Genomic DNA, 12,830 nt, shown 5'->3' with positions numbered 1-12,830 from the left:
CTGTAAATTTAAAAACCATATTAACTGTAGTTTAGATGAGAACAGTTCAAAATTATTGATGATCCTTCTTTGTAATTCAATGAAGTCAAAGTAACTTTTTACTGCTACCATTCACAGGTTTTCTCTGATATTATATATACAGTAGCAAGCTGTACTGAAAATGAAGCTAGTAGATATGGCAGGTTTTTGTGCTGCATGCTGGAGACTGTGACTAGATGGCACAGTGACAGAGTCATATATGAGAAGGTATGTAAAGTTATTAAAACTTGTTCATGAAGAGTTGCATACTGACGGCTTGTATAATACAGCCTAGTAAAACCAGATTTACTAAAATCATTAACTTGATTTAGAATGTGATTTACTTTTCCAATGGCCTCATGTTAGAACAGCAATTCTGTAATTAATGTACTTTTAACAGAGTTAGTTTTGTATAGTGTCAAAAGTAAAAGAAATGAATTCTGACTTTCTCATAGCTTTTCTTGAAGATTTAGGTAGCATATGGAAACTCCTTGCTAAAGTTAGTTAAATTGCAAATAATCCTTTTCCTCAGCCACAAGGAAGGCTTCAACATAAGTAAACCTTTTAAAAAAAATGAATGTGCAAGTCCTAGAGAATTTGCTCATGCTTAGTCTGTAGGAAGAGAGGAAGTGCTGTGTGTTGTGTCAGTGAGGAAGTGCTTCAATTATGTTAAGTATTACAACATTCTTGTTTTTTTATATACATCCTGGAAAAGATTAGTATTTTAAACTGTAAATTTTAATTTTTTACTCTTGTGCACATATAGGAATGTGGCAACTATCCAGGCTTCCTAACTATATTACGAGCAACTGGATTTGATGGTGGAAATAAAGCTGATCAATTGGATTATGAGAATTTTAGACACGTGGTACACAAATGGCACTATAAATTAACTAAGGTAATTAAAGATGCTGAAAAACTTGATTATTTTTTGTCTCTTTAGTGAAAAGAATTGATTAGATTTAACTTGCATTCTAGGCTTCTGTACACTGCCTTGAAACTGGTGAATATACACATATCAGAAATATCCTGATTGTGCTGACCAAAATCCTTCCATGGTATCCGAAAGTGTTGAACCTGGGCCAAGCCTTGGAAAGAAGAGTGCATAAGATATGTCAGGAAGAGAAAGAGAAGAGACCTGATCTATATGCATTGGCTATGGGGTAACAACACCTTACTTTAAGAAAGTGGTTAAAAGTGGATCGTGAAAGGCTTCTAAAGACTTGGAACTCTTACAGTCCTAACATATTTGATTTTTACCTTATCACAGAAGATTTCACTATCCTGCATCTCAGGGCTGGCATTGTGAATGAAAACTTTCATGTCGTGCTGGATGATCACTAATTTCCTTTTCAAGACTCTAGTGAAACACATTTAATAGTAAAGATTTTCACTCACAAGAGCATAGCTTATTTGTAGAGAGATAGCATAACAGCAAGTAGATACAAGGGAGAGTAAAATGGAGGAAGCCAAGGGCTATTGTTGCAAGATTGCATAATTTGGAGGTTGATAGAATTCCAAAATTTTAATCTAAAATGCTTAATTATGTTTTTCATATGTCTGAATGCAGAATCATCTATGGAGACTTGAGGGGTAGTTAAGGTTGTGCTAACAGTGGGCTGTTTTTTGTGTGTTTGGCAGGAGTGTGTGTGTGTGGTGGTAGCAGCAAAAAGGGCTTTGAGGTAGGGCTGCTTCCGTTGTGAGGTTTTATTTTTGTTTGTTCTTTTTATTTTTTTTTTACTTTGAGTTTATTGATAAAGGGGGAAGAAACTGCTTATCAGTTGGGAAAAACTGTGAAAAATAACAGACGGAACTGTTAGATTAAGTCCTCATTTAAAATTCAACCCATATTTTGCTTTGTTTGTGCATATTTAACAATCTGTGCGACTTGCAGCTATTCTGGGCAGTTGAAAAGTAGGAAGCCTTTTATGATACCTGAAAATGAATTCCACCACAAAGACCCACCTGCCAGGAATGCTGTAGCTGCAACAGTACAAAATGGGCCAGGTGGTGCTGGGATGCCTACATCTCTCACAATAAATACAGCAAAACTGGAGGAAAGCGCTGCTGAAGAGACTGGTAAACAAACTTGATTCTTAGTTGAATGATATTTACTGGCTACTGTCTCAAAACTTGGCTTGTTAAACTGAAAGGAAAAGAATCTATTAATAGTGAGCTTAATGTCAGTATGCATTGTATTCTTTGTTTGGCTAGTGGGTGATTTTGCAGGTGTGTAGTCTGTTTAATTACCTATTTTAACTACTAGCTAAGTGTAGCTTTGCATGATTGTGCTGAGATGCATCTCACTAATAAAAACAAGTATGTTGTTGAAATAAAGTTTGTTCTCTTTCTTTAAACAGATAAACTAAAGGAGAAGTCTCAGGGTACTGTGAAAGTCATTAATAAAACTGTCAATGCTACACCGAAGGTGACAACAAGCAATGGAAACAGTGCTTCTAATAGGTGAGAAATCTACTCCTTCCTTGATATGTTCTGTTGTCTTCCTTGAAATTCACCTACCTTTTCAATCCTTTCATGTGCTGTTTAACTTGTTCCCATTTCTTCAGTTTAATAAATAAGATTTTTGCCAAAATACATAGCTGTTCTAAGCTGACACATTTATTAAATGCATTCTGTTTTAGTTAAGTAACGAAAAACAAATTAGTACTCTTGCTTGTTGATGTTCTGATGAAGTGACAGCAAAATAATCTGGCATTGACTGATTGAAGAAATTCTATCAGATCAGGACTAAGACTCGCCTGTAACACAAGCTAGTTTTTTGTTTGCTAATTGGCCTTCTTGTTTTTTGTGCAGCAAAATTATTAAAGAGAAAGATGATAAAGAAAAAAGCGGGAAGGAAAAAGATAAAGAAAAGAAAGAAAAGATTCCAGCTACCACTCCAGAGACGAAGGCACTTGGGAAGGATGGGAAAGATAAACCAAAGGAAGAACGGGCAAATAAAGATGAGAAACCAAGAGAGATTAAGGAGAAAACACCGAAATCTGACAAAGAGAAGGAGAAGGCCAAGAAAGAAGAAAAAGCTTCAAAGGAAGAAAAATCCAAGACAATTGTTACCACCATAGAGTCAAAGTCAGTTGCAGAAAAGGAGAGAGAAAAGGAGCCATCCAGAGAAAAAGATGTAGCAAAGGATATGAAATCCAAGGAAAATACTAAAGGAGGAGAAAAGATTCCAGTAGCTGGGTCCTTGAAGTCTCCTGTTCCCCGATCAGAAACATCAGAATGTGAGAGGGGTAAGTCTGTTCTAGAAAAAAAGTTATACAGACAGTAAGAACATGTCATTAGAAAATCACTGAATGCCAACGCCTGCAATGCCTCAGCCCTGTTGAAGAGAAGAAAGGCTAGCTATTATGTAGTGATGACTTTTTAGTGCCTAAAGTAGGTATTCAGGATATCTCCAAAATGAGAAGTGTGTGAAACTATATATAAAGTTTGTGTCTTCAGTGATTGAGAGGCTTTACAAAAATGAGCAATCTTTTTGTATGCATGTTAATAACATGTTAAGAATTACTGTAAATGTCATTTATTAGAATGTATTTATATAACTGTGGCTTAGAAGTTTTGCAAAAATTTAATGCAAACCTCCTGAAGTGTATTCTCTGTTAGCTTGGTCTTAGCCTTTGAATTGAAAGGAAACAAGGGATGTGCAAGACTTGCTTCCTTAAGGGCACAATCGACTTTATCAGTTCCTTCAAAAATTAAAGATCTGAAGTTGTTAATGTTATGTTTTAAATTCTCATAAGCTGAGGCTGATGTTGAGTTTTATAATACTTTTTTTCTGAAAAAGCAACTGGATTGGAATGCTATCTGTTCTGTTCACCTCTTCAGGTACAGATCTAAGGAGGAAAAAAAAAGCTTGAGTACAACTTTGCAGCAGTTTCTCCATATTTAGCTATTTTTCTGCAAACTTGCGTAGGGTGTTCAAGCAATGCTGGTGTTTTGAAAAACAAAATTTTACTTAGTGGTAAAACTTAATTTTAACTTATTTTGGTATTTCAGAAAGTCATATCCTCTCAGATCTGTTTTAATAATGCTCTTGTTCTTTTTCCTTTTTTCAGAACAAAAACGCCGCAAAGTTGATATCCATTCTTCTCCATCACATTCCTCAACAGTAAAGGTTAGTATAGCCTGAGGAAGGCAGCGCCCATGTTAGGCTCACAAGTTTGGGATGCCAATGTCCGACTTCCTTCAAGTTTTGTGCCAAGTATACACTGGAACCACTGGAGGTTTTATATTGCATTAGAAAATGCATTCCTTTTCTTTATTGGCGGACTGTCTTTTTTTCTATTAAAATATTTTTTATTAACCAAAGTAAAGCTTCAAGGACCTAGCACAAATTTCCTAAATTGTGTTTGGAAATTGCAAGAGAATTTTTACCCAGAAGTGCCTCATTGTTTTAAACAGTCAGTTTTTTTGGAGTGCAATGGTAGCTACAAGCAAATGAGTCTTTGCAGCAGAGTGGAGCATATTTTTCTGCACTTCCATTGAAGAATCTCTAACACTGAAGATTCCTGGATGATACGGGATGTACGATACCTCTGCATTCATCAGGCTTCTTGATGAGCGTCATACCGATATGTGCCTTCTAAGGAGGAGTCTTGAAAGGAGTTCCATTTTAAAGTCTCCTTGGTGATCAGTTCTCCTGTAGTTGTGTATAATCAGTGAGCATGCAGCTTCTGTCGTACCTTCCCTACGAGGTTTGTTTATTTCCAATGGGTTCCCACCATGTTGAGCCCTGCGGTACGATAAAACCAGATGTGGCAACCAAGCCTACTACCCAGCAAAGAGAAACCCCAAGCATTCAAGCGCAGCACAATACCTTGGGCGTAGCCTACTTTGAAGACTCAGGGTAGCCATTCCTTGCTCTATATTTATTTTATTTCTAAACCACCATGTTCGTGGAATCTTTGAATTTGCAGTACGTTGAACATTTAAAACTGTAAGTCACTAATACTTCATCAAGAGCACTGTGATGGATTATGTGAGCTTTTAAACTTCATCGTTTTACCAACTTTAGAACAAGCTTTTCTTTTTTCTTTCTTTTTTCTTCCCAGAAGAGTGTATCTTTTTCTATGTTAGATTTGCGTAAAAGATTTAGAATTAATTTTGAAGAACTGGAGTAGCTTTTATTAATTTTAAGGAAGCAGGTGGCAGGGATAACTACTCAAAATAGAATTAAAAAGATTTTCTTGCCTGTTTTTGTAAATGGCAGTGTAAAGTTCTAGAGTGAATTCTGCCACATTTAACTGAAAGTGGAGAAGATACAGGTTTAAAAGCATTTTAAGCCTATTTCAACTATGATTCAGCAGTATTTAGAATTAAGGCTATTTTTCTTGGTGGGAGAGTGGTTTTTCAATGTTCTGTGAAGATTTGGGTATAAACACATTTTGTATTTAATATAACAACTGAGTAGGGAATAGACATGTCTTTTTTTTTCTTCCTTTTTTTTTAAAAGAAAAACAACCTAGTTTCTAGATTTTATTCTGTGTGAAGTATTAACCTAAGATTTATTCCAGAAGGAGTAGCTGTTTTTTGTTTCAAGGGTGCGGCCATGCTTCCCAAAGTTCCTCTGGTTTCTGAAAACTATTCCAGCTTACGTGTCATCTCCATTCATTTTCTACAGGACAACCTCAACGAACTCAAGGACTCTTCAACAAAGGTTTGAATCTTTTAGAAACCACCAAAATTTACTTGAGTTTTGTTTCAGAGAAAATGTAACCTCGGTCTTGTGGCAAACTACCTCAGAAAATTCGAACTCCACTCCTGTAAATCCTAGCACTGTACCTGAGGGATGTAGAACTTTGCTACAGGAGAGAGAGGGAGAGTTGTTAGGGGCTTTTCTTAATGTTGCTTTCACCTAAATTTAACATTCACCGAATATTTTAAAGAGATTTTATGTCATAGTAATTTCTCCTTCAATGGTAACATCAGCCTTTTACAGGCTAAAACTGAAGGAGAAATGAAAAAGGAAGGAATGAAAAAGAAGCACAGCTGTCAGTAGTGTCTGAAAAAAGTAAAAGCTGACTTTAGGTAATCTGACCAAACTAAACTTTTTACTGGTCCTTGTGAAAACACGTATGTTTAATTTAAAAAAGTTCATAAGTCATCTGTCTAGCCTAAGAGGTAATAGACTAGTTAGACTAATTGGTATTAAAAAAATAGAAATAATAAAAGATAGCTATTTTAAAATAAACTATTTCATACTTATTTTTTCCCCTTGCTACTATTATATCACATCATAGCAACTTTCTAAATAATCATTTGTTTCTGTCCTGTAAACACACTGCAGATAGAGCATCTTACAAGAGGGTGTGCTAAAGGATTGAAATCTTAGGAGTATTTCAGAATATTAATTTTTTAGGCAAACTCTCCAGCTATTGCGTTGCTTCTTTAAATGAATTACAGTGACAATCACAAATACTGTGGGCTAATATTCAGAAAGCTTTTTGCTGTTTCTTTTGGGCATGTTTAAAATGCATTGCATCTGACTAATAGAAATGGATCAAGTCTTCTAAAGTTGCTATTAAGAATTTGGGTCATGCACTCAGTAATAGTATATACACAGCACAGATGTTTATCACTTGGAAGTTGTTGAACACTTGGACTTTCTGGATAACTTGTAGGTTTATGTAAGATTACATACATTAATTTACAATGCACAGAGGATTTACTGCTTTCTAGCCTTGTTATACACTGCACTGATGTTTTACTTGTAGCTCTCTTTGAAACAAAGTGTGCAGAGCACTTGGCTTGTTTCAGTTCAGAATAGCCCTGACTGCGTAATGGCTTCTTGCTAACTTTGAGTTGGGTCTGTCCTTTCTCAGCTGTACCTGTTTGTGTGGGGATTGCACACAGGAGGCATCCTTTGATTCTTAGGTTTAAAATTATGAAATGATAGTGTGTATAGATTCTCATGATGTTTTGTGCATTTAATTTGCTTAGAATTAGGAAAGTATGTTTGCCTTGAACTTAGAATTCTTGGCTTTTTCGTGACTTAACAAAAGTTAAGTTTTTCTCTTAACTTCATGTACGTGTTTGAGGGGAAGGATGTAGATTTGAGTTCAGCTTCTGCTCGTAGCTAGGGAGTCAAGTGCTGTTGCGTGCTAACAAAGTTTCTTTATTCCTGACTGCTGATTTTCTTTTTTTTTTTTTTTTGAGGAGGATGGGAGAGGATGAGGGCATGAGGCAGACCATTGAAATAATGTTTTACATTGCAGGTTATAAAGTACATGCTGCCAGACCTGAGTTAGGTTTGTTATTCTTTGGCCTTTGTCCAAGTTGCATAGCATATGGCAGTGCCCCAGTTTTGATGTGGATTCAGCTAGCAGCATTTCTAGAAGTGAGCTGATAAAATTTGACAAGCCAAATCTAGGCTGCTCTTGTAAGGAGAGGAGAAGGGGATGAAACTTTCCATAACTCTCCATTGGAATGGTAGAAGAGCAGTGGGAATCTGTCATGAACAACCATCTGAATGCAAGAAACAGAATAAGAGGAAAGCAGAGCAAAATGTGGAAAGTATCCGTGGGTGACAACTACTAAATGGGGCTGCTTAAAGAATGTGTTTGTTGCAAGTCATTGTTAAAAGGCGACAACAAAACAGGGAATAAGGATAATGTTACCTATAGAATAAATACAGGAAAAACACAAAAAGATAAGTGAAGGGAAAGAGCAGAAAGAAAGGGCTACTGAGGTCATCAGAGTAGTAATTATATAGCAGCAATCTGGCATGTGCTAAAAGGAAAAGGAACCTAACAATGTGCCTCTTAATGAAGTTTGAGCTTGCTGATTTTAGGTTAAATGTTTGCTAGAATTCTAGGAAGATAGTATTAACTTCAAAACTATTTGAAACAATTTTTTTTTCCAGTTGGTTTGGCTAGTTCTGATAGTTTCTAGATTGTTCTGAACAAATCTTGTGCTTATCTTTTTAGTGTACTGATTAAGCAAAATGTCTCTCTAACAAGAAATACAGAGAATGTCTTAATTGAAATATTTTTTCAGATAAAATTGATAACTGAAGGGCGTGCTAAAGTATACTAACTTAATTCTGTGTGTTGCTGTAACTTAAGTATATGAAATACCACAAAAAGACATTTTTCATTTTGAAATGTTTTCTTAATTGGTCTTTTTATGAAAAGTATTTTTTAGTCTGATCTTTTTAAGAGATACTATTATAGTTAGAATACATAATTACTGTAAAAAATATGAATGTACTATGGTATCTAAGTCTGCTACCTTATGTATGCACATTATAGCCTTTTATTTTTGCCAGGTGTTATGCTTGATGCTACTATGATTTTTTTCTTCTTGCTGTCCCGCTCTCTCCCTGCTTAGTTCGTATCACAGATATTCAGCTTTGTTTTATGGAACTTAAGATTGGTCAGGAGGAGGAGTGCAATAACACCCTAGAACATGTTACAAGGCAAACACACAGAATTGCATGTTGAGTGACTTTTATCATTTGAAATGGCAGGTTTAAGGTGGAATTTTGTATGACTTTAGCAGAAACACATGTTCAAAGTTGATTTAAGTACTTTATGGATTAAGATTATTTAAAAAAAAAAAAAAAAGAATTAGAAACTGTCTGCATTCATTCATTCCAGGCAGAATTTGCAAGTGCTAAGTCTGAGAGCCTGCGTATCCTGTATCAGTAGTACTGCTGATTAGTTTTGATGTGTCGGACGATACTGGTAAACAAATGTGTCTATTTAATATAAGCCTTTCAGTTAGGTGAAAGGGTTCCTGAATTTTCAGAGCTGAGAAAACAATGCTATAGGTTAAATGATAGATGACCAGTTCAAAAGTGCCTTTGATCACTTTCTTGTCAATAAAAGTAGTAATAAATCTTGCTTTTTGAGCTAGATCTGTTTTGTTAGAGTAAGACTTCTTGTTTACACATCTAGGAATATATATTAATATTTGGTGATATTGCCTTAATTTAACAGCACTACATTAACCACACTACTCCAACACTGTCCAAGAGTAAAGAGAGAGAAGTGGACAAGAAAGACTTGGACAAGTCAAGGGAAAGATCCAGAGAGAGAGAGAAGAAAGAGGAGAAGGACAGGAAAGATCGAAAAAGGGTTGGTGAAACTTTTATAAACTAGTAGTATGGAAAGCTGATAAATGTGTGGAAAGCTTTTTATTTGAAGTTTTGGCAGTAATAATTGGTGGCACAGCCTATCTAAATAGAAGTGATCCTTATCAGGGTTGGTTTTGCTTCTGCTACTTTTTCCCTTCCAAACTGATCTTAAGAAATGTTACACAAGCTGTAATAACACCATTACATTATAAGCATTCCAAACAAGTTATTCAGAATAACTTTGTAAGCAGGTGCCTACTTCAGCAGTGTGTGTTAATTGGCTAATATCTGTGTAATTGTGTTTGGTGCCAGGATCATTCCAACAGTGACCGAGAGGTGCCACAGGACTCAACTAAACGACGCAAAGAAGAAAATGGGACAAGTATGTATTTTGGTTTGTGTGTGTGGATGTTAAGGTTTTACTCACTGTGAATTAAAACTTTCTGTTGTGTTTCTTAGCAGGTTCTTCAAAACATAGTAAAAGCGAAAGTCCTTCTGATTCTCCTCGTTCAAATGAAAAAGAGAGGGAGAAGAGCAAATCAAAATCTTCCGGAAAAGAAAAAGGTGACTCAATCAAAGCAGAAAAGATGGAGAAGAGCTCCTCTGGTAGCAAAAAGGTAAAGTAAGCTGCTATTATTTAGTCATATTTTTTTCCTTTTGGTTTGTTTGCCTGTGTTATGGTTTTTTTTATTCCAGTGTTCCAGTGGTCACTCCTGATAGGATAAATTAGAGGAATAGCTCTTTTGGGAGTACTGAGGAAAACTCAGAACTTACACAACAGTATTCAAAACTTCAAGTATATTTGCAGTCTGCAGCTATGTAAAAGCAGGGCATATTTAAATATAAACTGCTTGTAACATATGCATTTGAAGAGATGAATACAAGTACTTCTGTGAAGCTAAATAAGTATGTTGTAACTACTTCCCAGTTGCAGTTCTTTATTGATAGAAGTTATCACAGAACTGTTTTGAGTTTTTTGTAATTTTGACTGTCTTAAAAGCTGATTACTGATATTCTGATGAATATTAAAGCATAGAGAATATAATACATCTAGTCTGACATTACAGCATATACTGTAATAAATTACTTGTGTAACTTCTGGGTTTTTTTTTCTTTCAGGAATCAAGACATGACAAAGAAAAAGAAAAGAAAGAAAAACGAGACAGCACTGGTGGGAAAGAAGAAAAGAAACAATATCCTTTTACATGTCAGGATTTCAGGAAAAATACAAAAAAGGAGCCTTTTATTATATTATTTAAAACAAAATTTTTTTCCTTAATGCTGAATCTACTCATAAATCTTCAGACAAGCACAGATAATGAAGAATGTTCCAGTCAAGGTAAAATGAAATAAAAAATTATTTACCTTCTTTGAATTGATAGCTACTGTGGCTTCGTTTGACTGGTAAAGGATGCACGCGCACACACCAGTCTGAGTGGTAAAGAGTTGAAACTATACAATTTTTAAAAATTCTGTCCTAGGAAAATAGCTTTCCCTGTCATTAGGTGGGGAACTGGAATAGATGCTTAAACTTATTTGGCAAAAGAAAAGGGCAGGGTGGTGTGGTTAGGGGGTCAGCTGTTTGGCACTTTTTTTTTCAAGAACAAAACTGAAGACAAATCACTGTGATGCTGATAAGTTGCCAGTCTTAATAACATACTTTGTTAGTTAAGAATACCCTTGCTTAATGCATTGGAAACTTTTGATCCTTTCTTTCAGTTTATCTGTACAGAGAGTATTGGCTATATCAAATTGCTGTGTAGTGTAGTAAGGCAATTCTTCGCCTCTGCTTGAATGTTCATCTCCATGAATGTATTGACTATTTACTGAAAGAAAAAACTTCAGGCAACTATTTTCAGTAACTCTAGCTTAGAAAAAATAGTGATTTGAAGCTGATAGTATTCTGATTTTTTTTCCATACTTTGCAAATATGCAAAGGCTTAAATTTAGCTGTAGGGATATGAGGGTCACACATCACTAGCAATATTTCTGTGTAGACCAGTAGGATATTTTTAGAGTGTGTATATATTCGGTAATATGAAAATAACCAATTGGTATTCAACATAAAGAATATGATCTCTTTGTTTCCACATCATCCAAGTGCTTTATAATTCCTGTTTGCTCACTGTTTAGAACTATGAATTGTTTAATTTCTCCTTGTTCGCTTTAAGAGCTCACAGGACCTATGAATGAAATTAAGTTGTTTTTTTCAGCTCCATGTTTTAGCAGTTTGCTTTCTCAGAATAATACTGTTCTGACTGTAGAAAAACACATATTAAACTTAAACATCTCTAGTAGGAGGGTTGGACTCGGTGATCTCTTGAGGTCCCTTCCAACACCTGTAGTTCTGTGATTCTGTGATTAAAGAGGGAAGTAAGAACACTTTTAGTTGGACAGAATCTTCTTTGTCTCAGATTTTGAAGAGGGATTAATGAGGCTGAGAACTTGTCCAATTTCCTAGCCAAGAAACCTCTTACAAACACTTCATAAGAATTGTATTGAAAAATAAGGACAAAAATCTGTGAGAGTGGTCTAGAACAGGCTGCCCAGAGAGGTACAGTGTTGCTAGCCTTGGTGTTCTAAACCTGACCTGGCATGGCATAGCCCAGAGCAACCTGTTTTAGTGGACTCTTCTTTGAGCAAGGGGGTTGGACTAGCCAATGTTTGAGAGTATTTATACCTAAGGTGATTGTGCCAAAACTTACATGGGGATATTTACTGGTTGTGGACTCTCAAATTAACACTGCTTCTTGGAGTGGCTGTATTTGCTTTAGGCATCAAAGACAGACTGATATTCCCAAGTTCTTCTGTTTGTATCTGACTGTTTAAAATAACAGAGACAAAACCTGAAAGGTGCAAATACTTTGCTCTTTGGGAATTCCTTTTTAGGAGGCAGAGGGGTTGTGGCTGGCATAACATAATGGAGGGGTGTTCTCATGAGTTTCCTTGCAAGAGACTGCACTTGTGCTCTGCTTGGGTCTTAAAAACAAAGCAACAGATAAAACCTATCACTGTGAGCAAAACCCCGATACAAAACAAAAGCAAAGTTCTCTTAACAAATGCTTTCTGCTTTGTAAACAAAAATATAGTGGCTCAGATCTGCTTTCTCATCTTCAGTAATAACTCTTGAATTAATAGAGGAAGAAACTTCCTGAAATCTTCTGATCATCCAGAAGTATCTTCTGAAGATACTCTCCACAGTTGGATTTTTGGAACTGGAGGGATGGACTATTTGGGGAAAAGATCTCAAGAGTTTCATTTGGTGCCATTATTCTGCTACTGAAGCTGAATGCAAATATGTAGAGAGGTTCTGGGTAACAAAAAGCTTGCAGTGATCTCTTGCACTCTGTGGAGGATGTTGGTGTAGGAGAGAAGCAATAGAAGTTCAAGTTATTGCTGCTTGCTTATTTTTTTTCTCCTCTTGAAATAATAGAATATGCTTTTGTGAATAGCTTCCAAACTGGAAAAAAAAAAGAGCAGCCTCCAGAAGGGATTTCATGGGATCTTTTTCGAACTCCTTTATATTGTCTAATCTCCATTTTTTTCCTTTAAAAAAGTTTTTTCAGAAATACTTCTGGCAGCTGAAGCCCATTACTGTGGACTTGCAGCTTCTTGAACAGAAATGAGAATTTTTCCCTTGACCAGTGATTCAGTGTCAAGGAAGAACTGCAGTTAGTTACAAAGCACAAGTGTGTTTTTATGACCATGCTGTGGT

General features: G+C 35.7%; 1 protein-coding gene across 3 annotated transcripts in view; it reads left to right on the top strand.

Moving 5' to 3' along the window:
- THOC2 (THO complex subunit 2) overlaps positions 1–12,830 on the top strand; it is a 51,790-nt gene that overhangs the window by 38,034 nt on the left and 926 nt on the right. For 2 of the 3 annotated variants that reach the window (XM_090149999.1, XM_031602748.2), the window contains 13 exons: positions 118–246; positions 785–916; positions 997–1,181; positions 1,913–2,097; positions 2,379–2,481; positions 2,833–3,269; positions 4,095–4,153; positions 5,660–5,695; positions 8,979–9,116; positions 9,428–9,497; positions 9,575–9,732; positions 10,235–10,308; positions 10,407–10,454. In XM_090149999.1, the coding sequence (XP_090006125.1) occupies positions 118–246; positions 785–916; positions 997–1,181; positions 1,913–2,097; positions 2,379–2,481; positions 2,833–3,269; positions 4,095–4,153; positions 5,660–5,695; positions 8,979–9,116; positions 9,428–9,497; positions 9,575–9,732; positions 10,235–10,308; positions 10,407–10,434 (1,734 nt within the window). In that variant the 3' untranslated portion in view covers positions 10,435–10,454. The remainder of the gene's footprint in view (positions 1–117; positions 247–784; positions 917–996; positions 1,182–1,912; positions 2,098–2,378; positions 2,482–2,832; positions 3,270–4,094; positions 4,154–5,659; positions 5,696–8,978; positions 9,117–9,427; positions 9,498–9,574; positions 9,733–10,234; positions 10,309–10,406; positions 10,455–12,830) is intronic. The other variant, XM_090149998.1, reaches the window with a different exon arrangement.

This window comes from Phasianus colchicus, chromosome 14, assembly GCF_987193195.1.
Source record: "Phasianus colchicus chromosome 14, bPhaCol1.hap1.1, whole genome shotgun sequence".
In the NCBI taxonomy this organism is placed as follows: domain Eukaryota; kingdom Metazoa; phylum Chordata; class Aves; order Galliformes; family Phasianidae; genus Phasianus; species Phasianus colchicus.
This window is presented reverse-complemented; position numbering and strand designations above follow the sequence as displayed.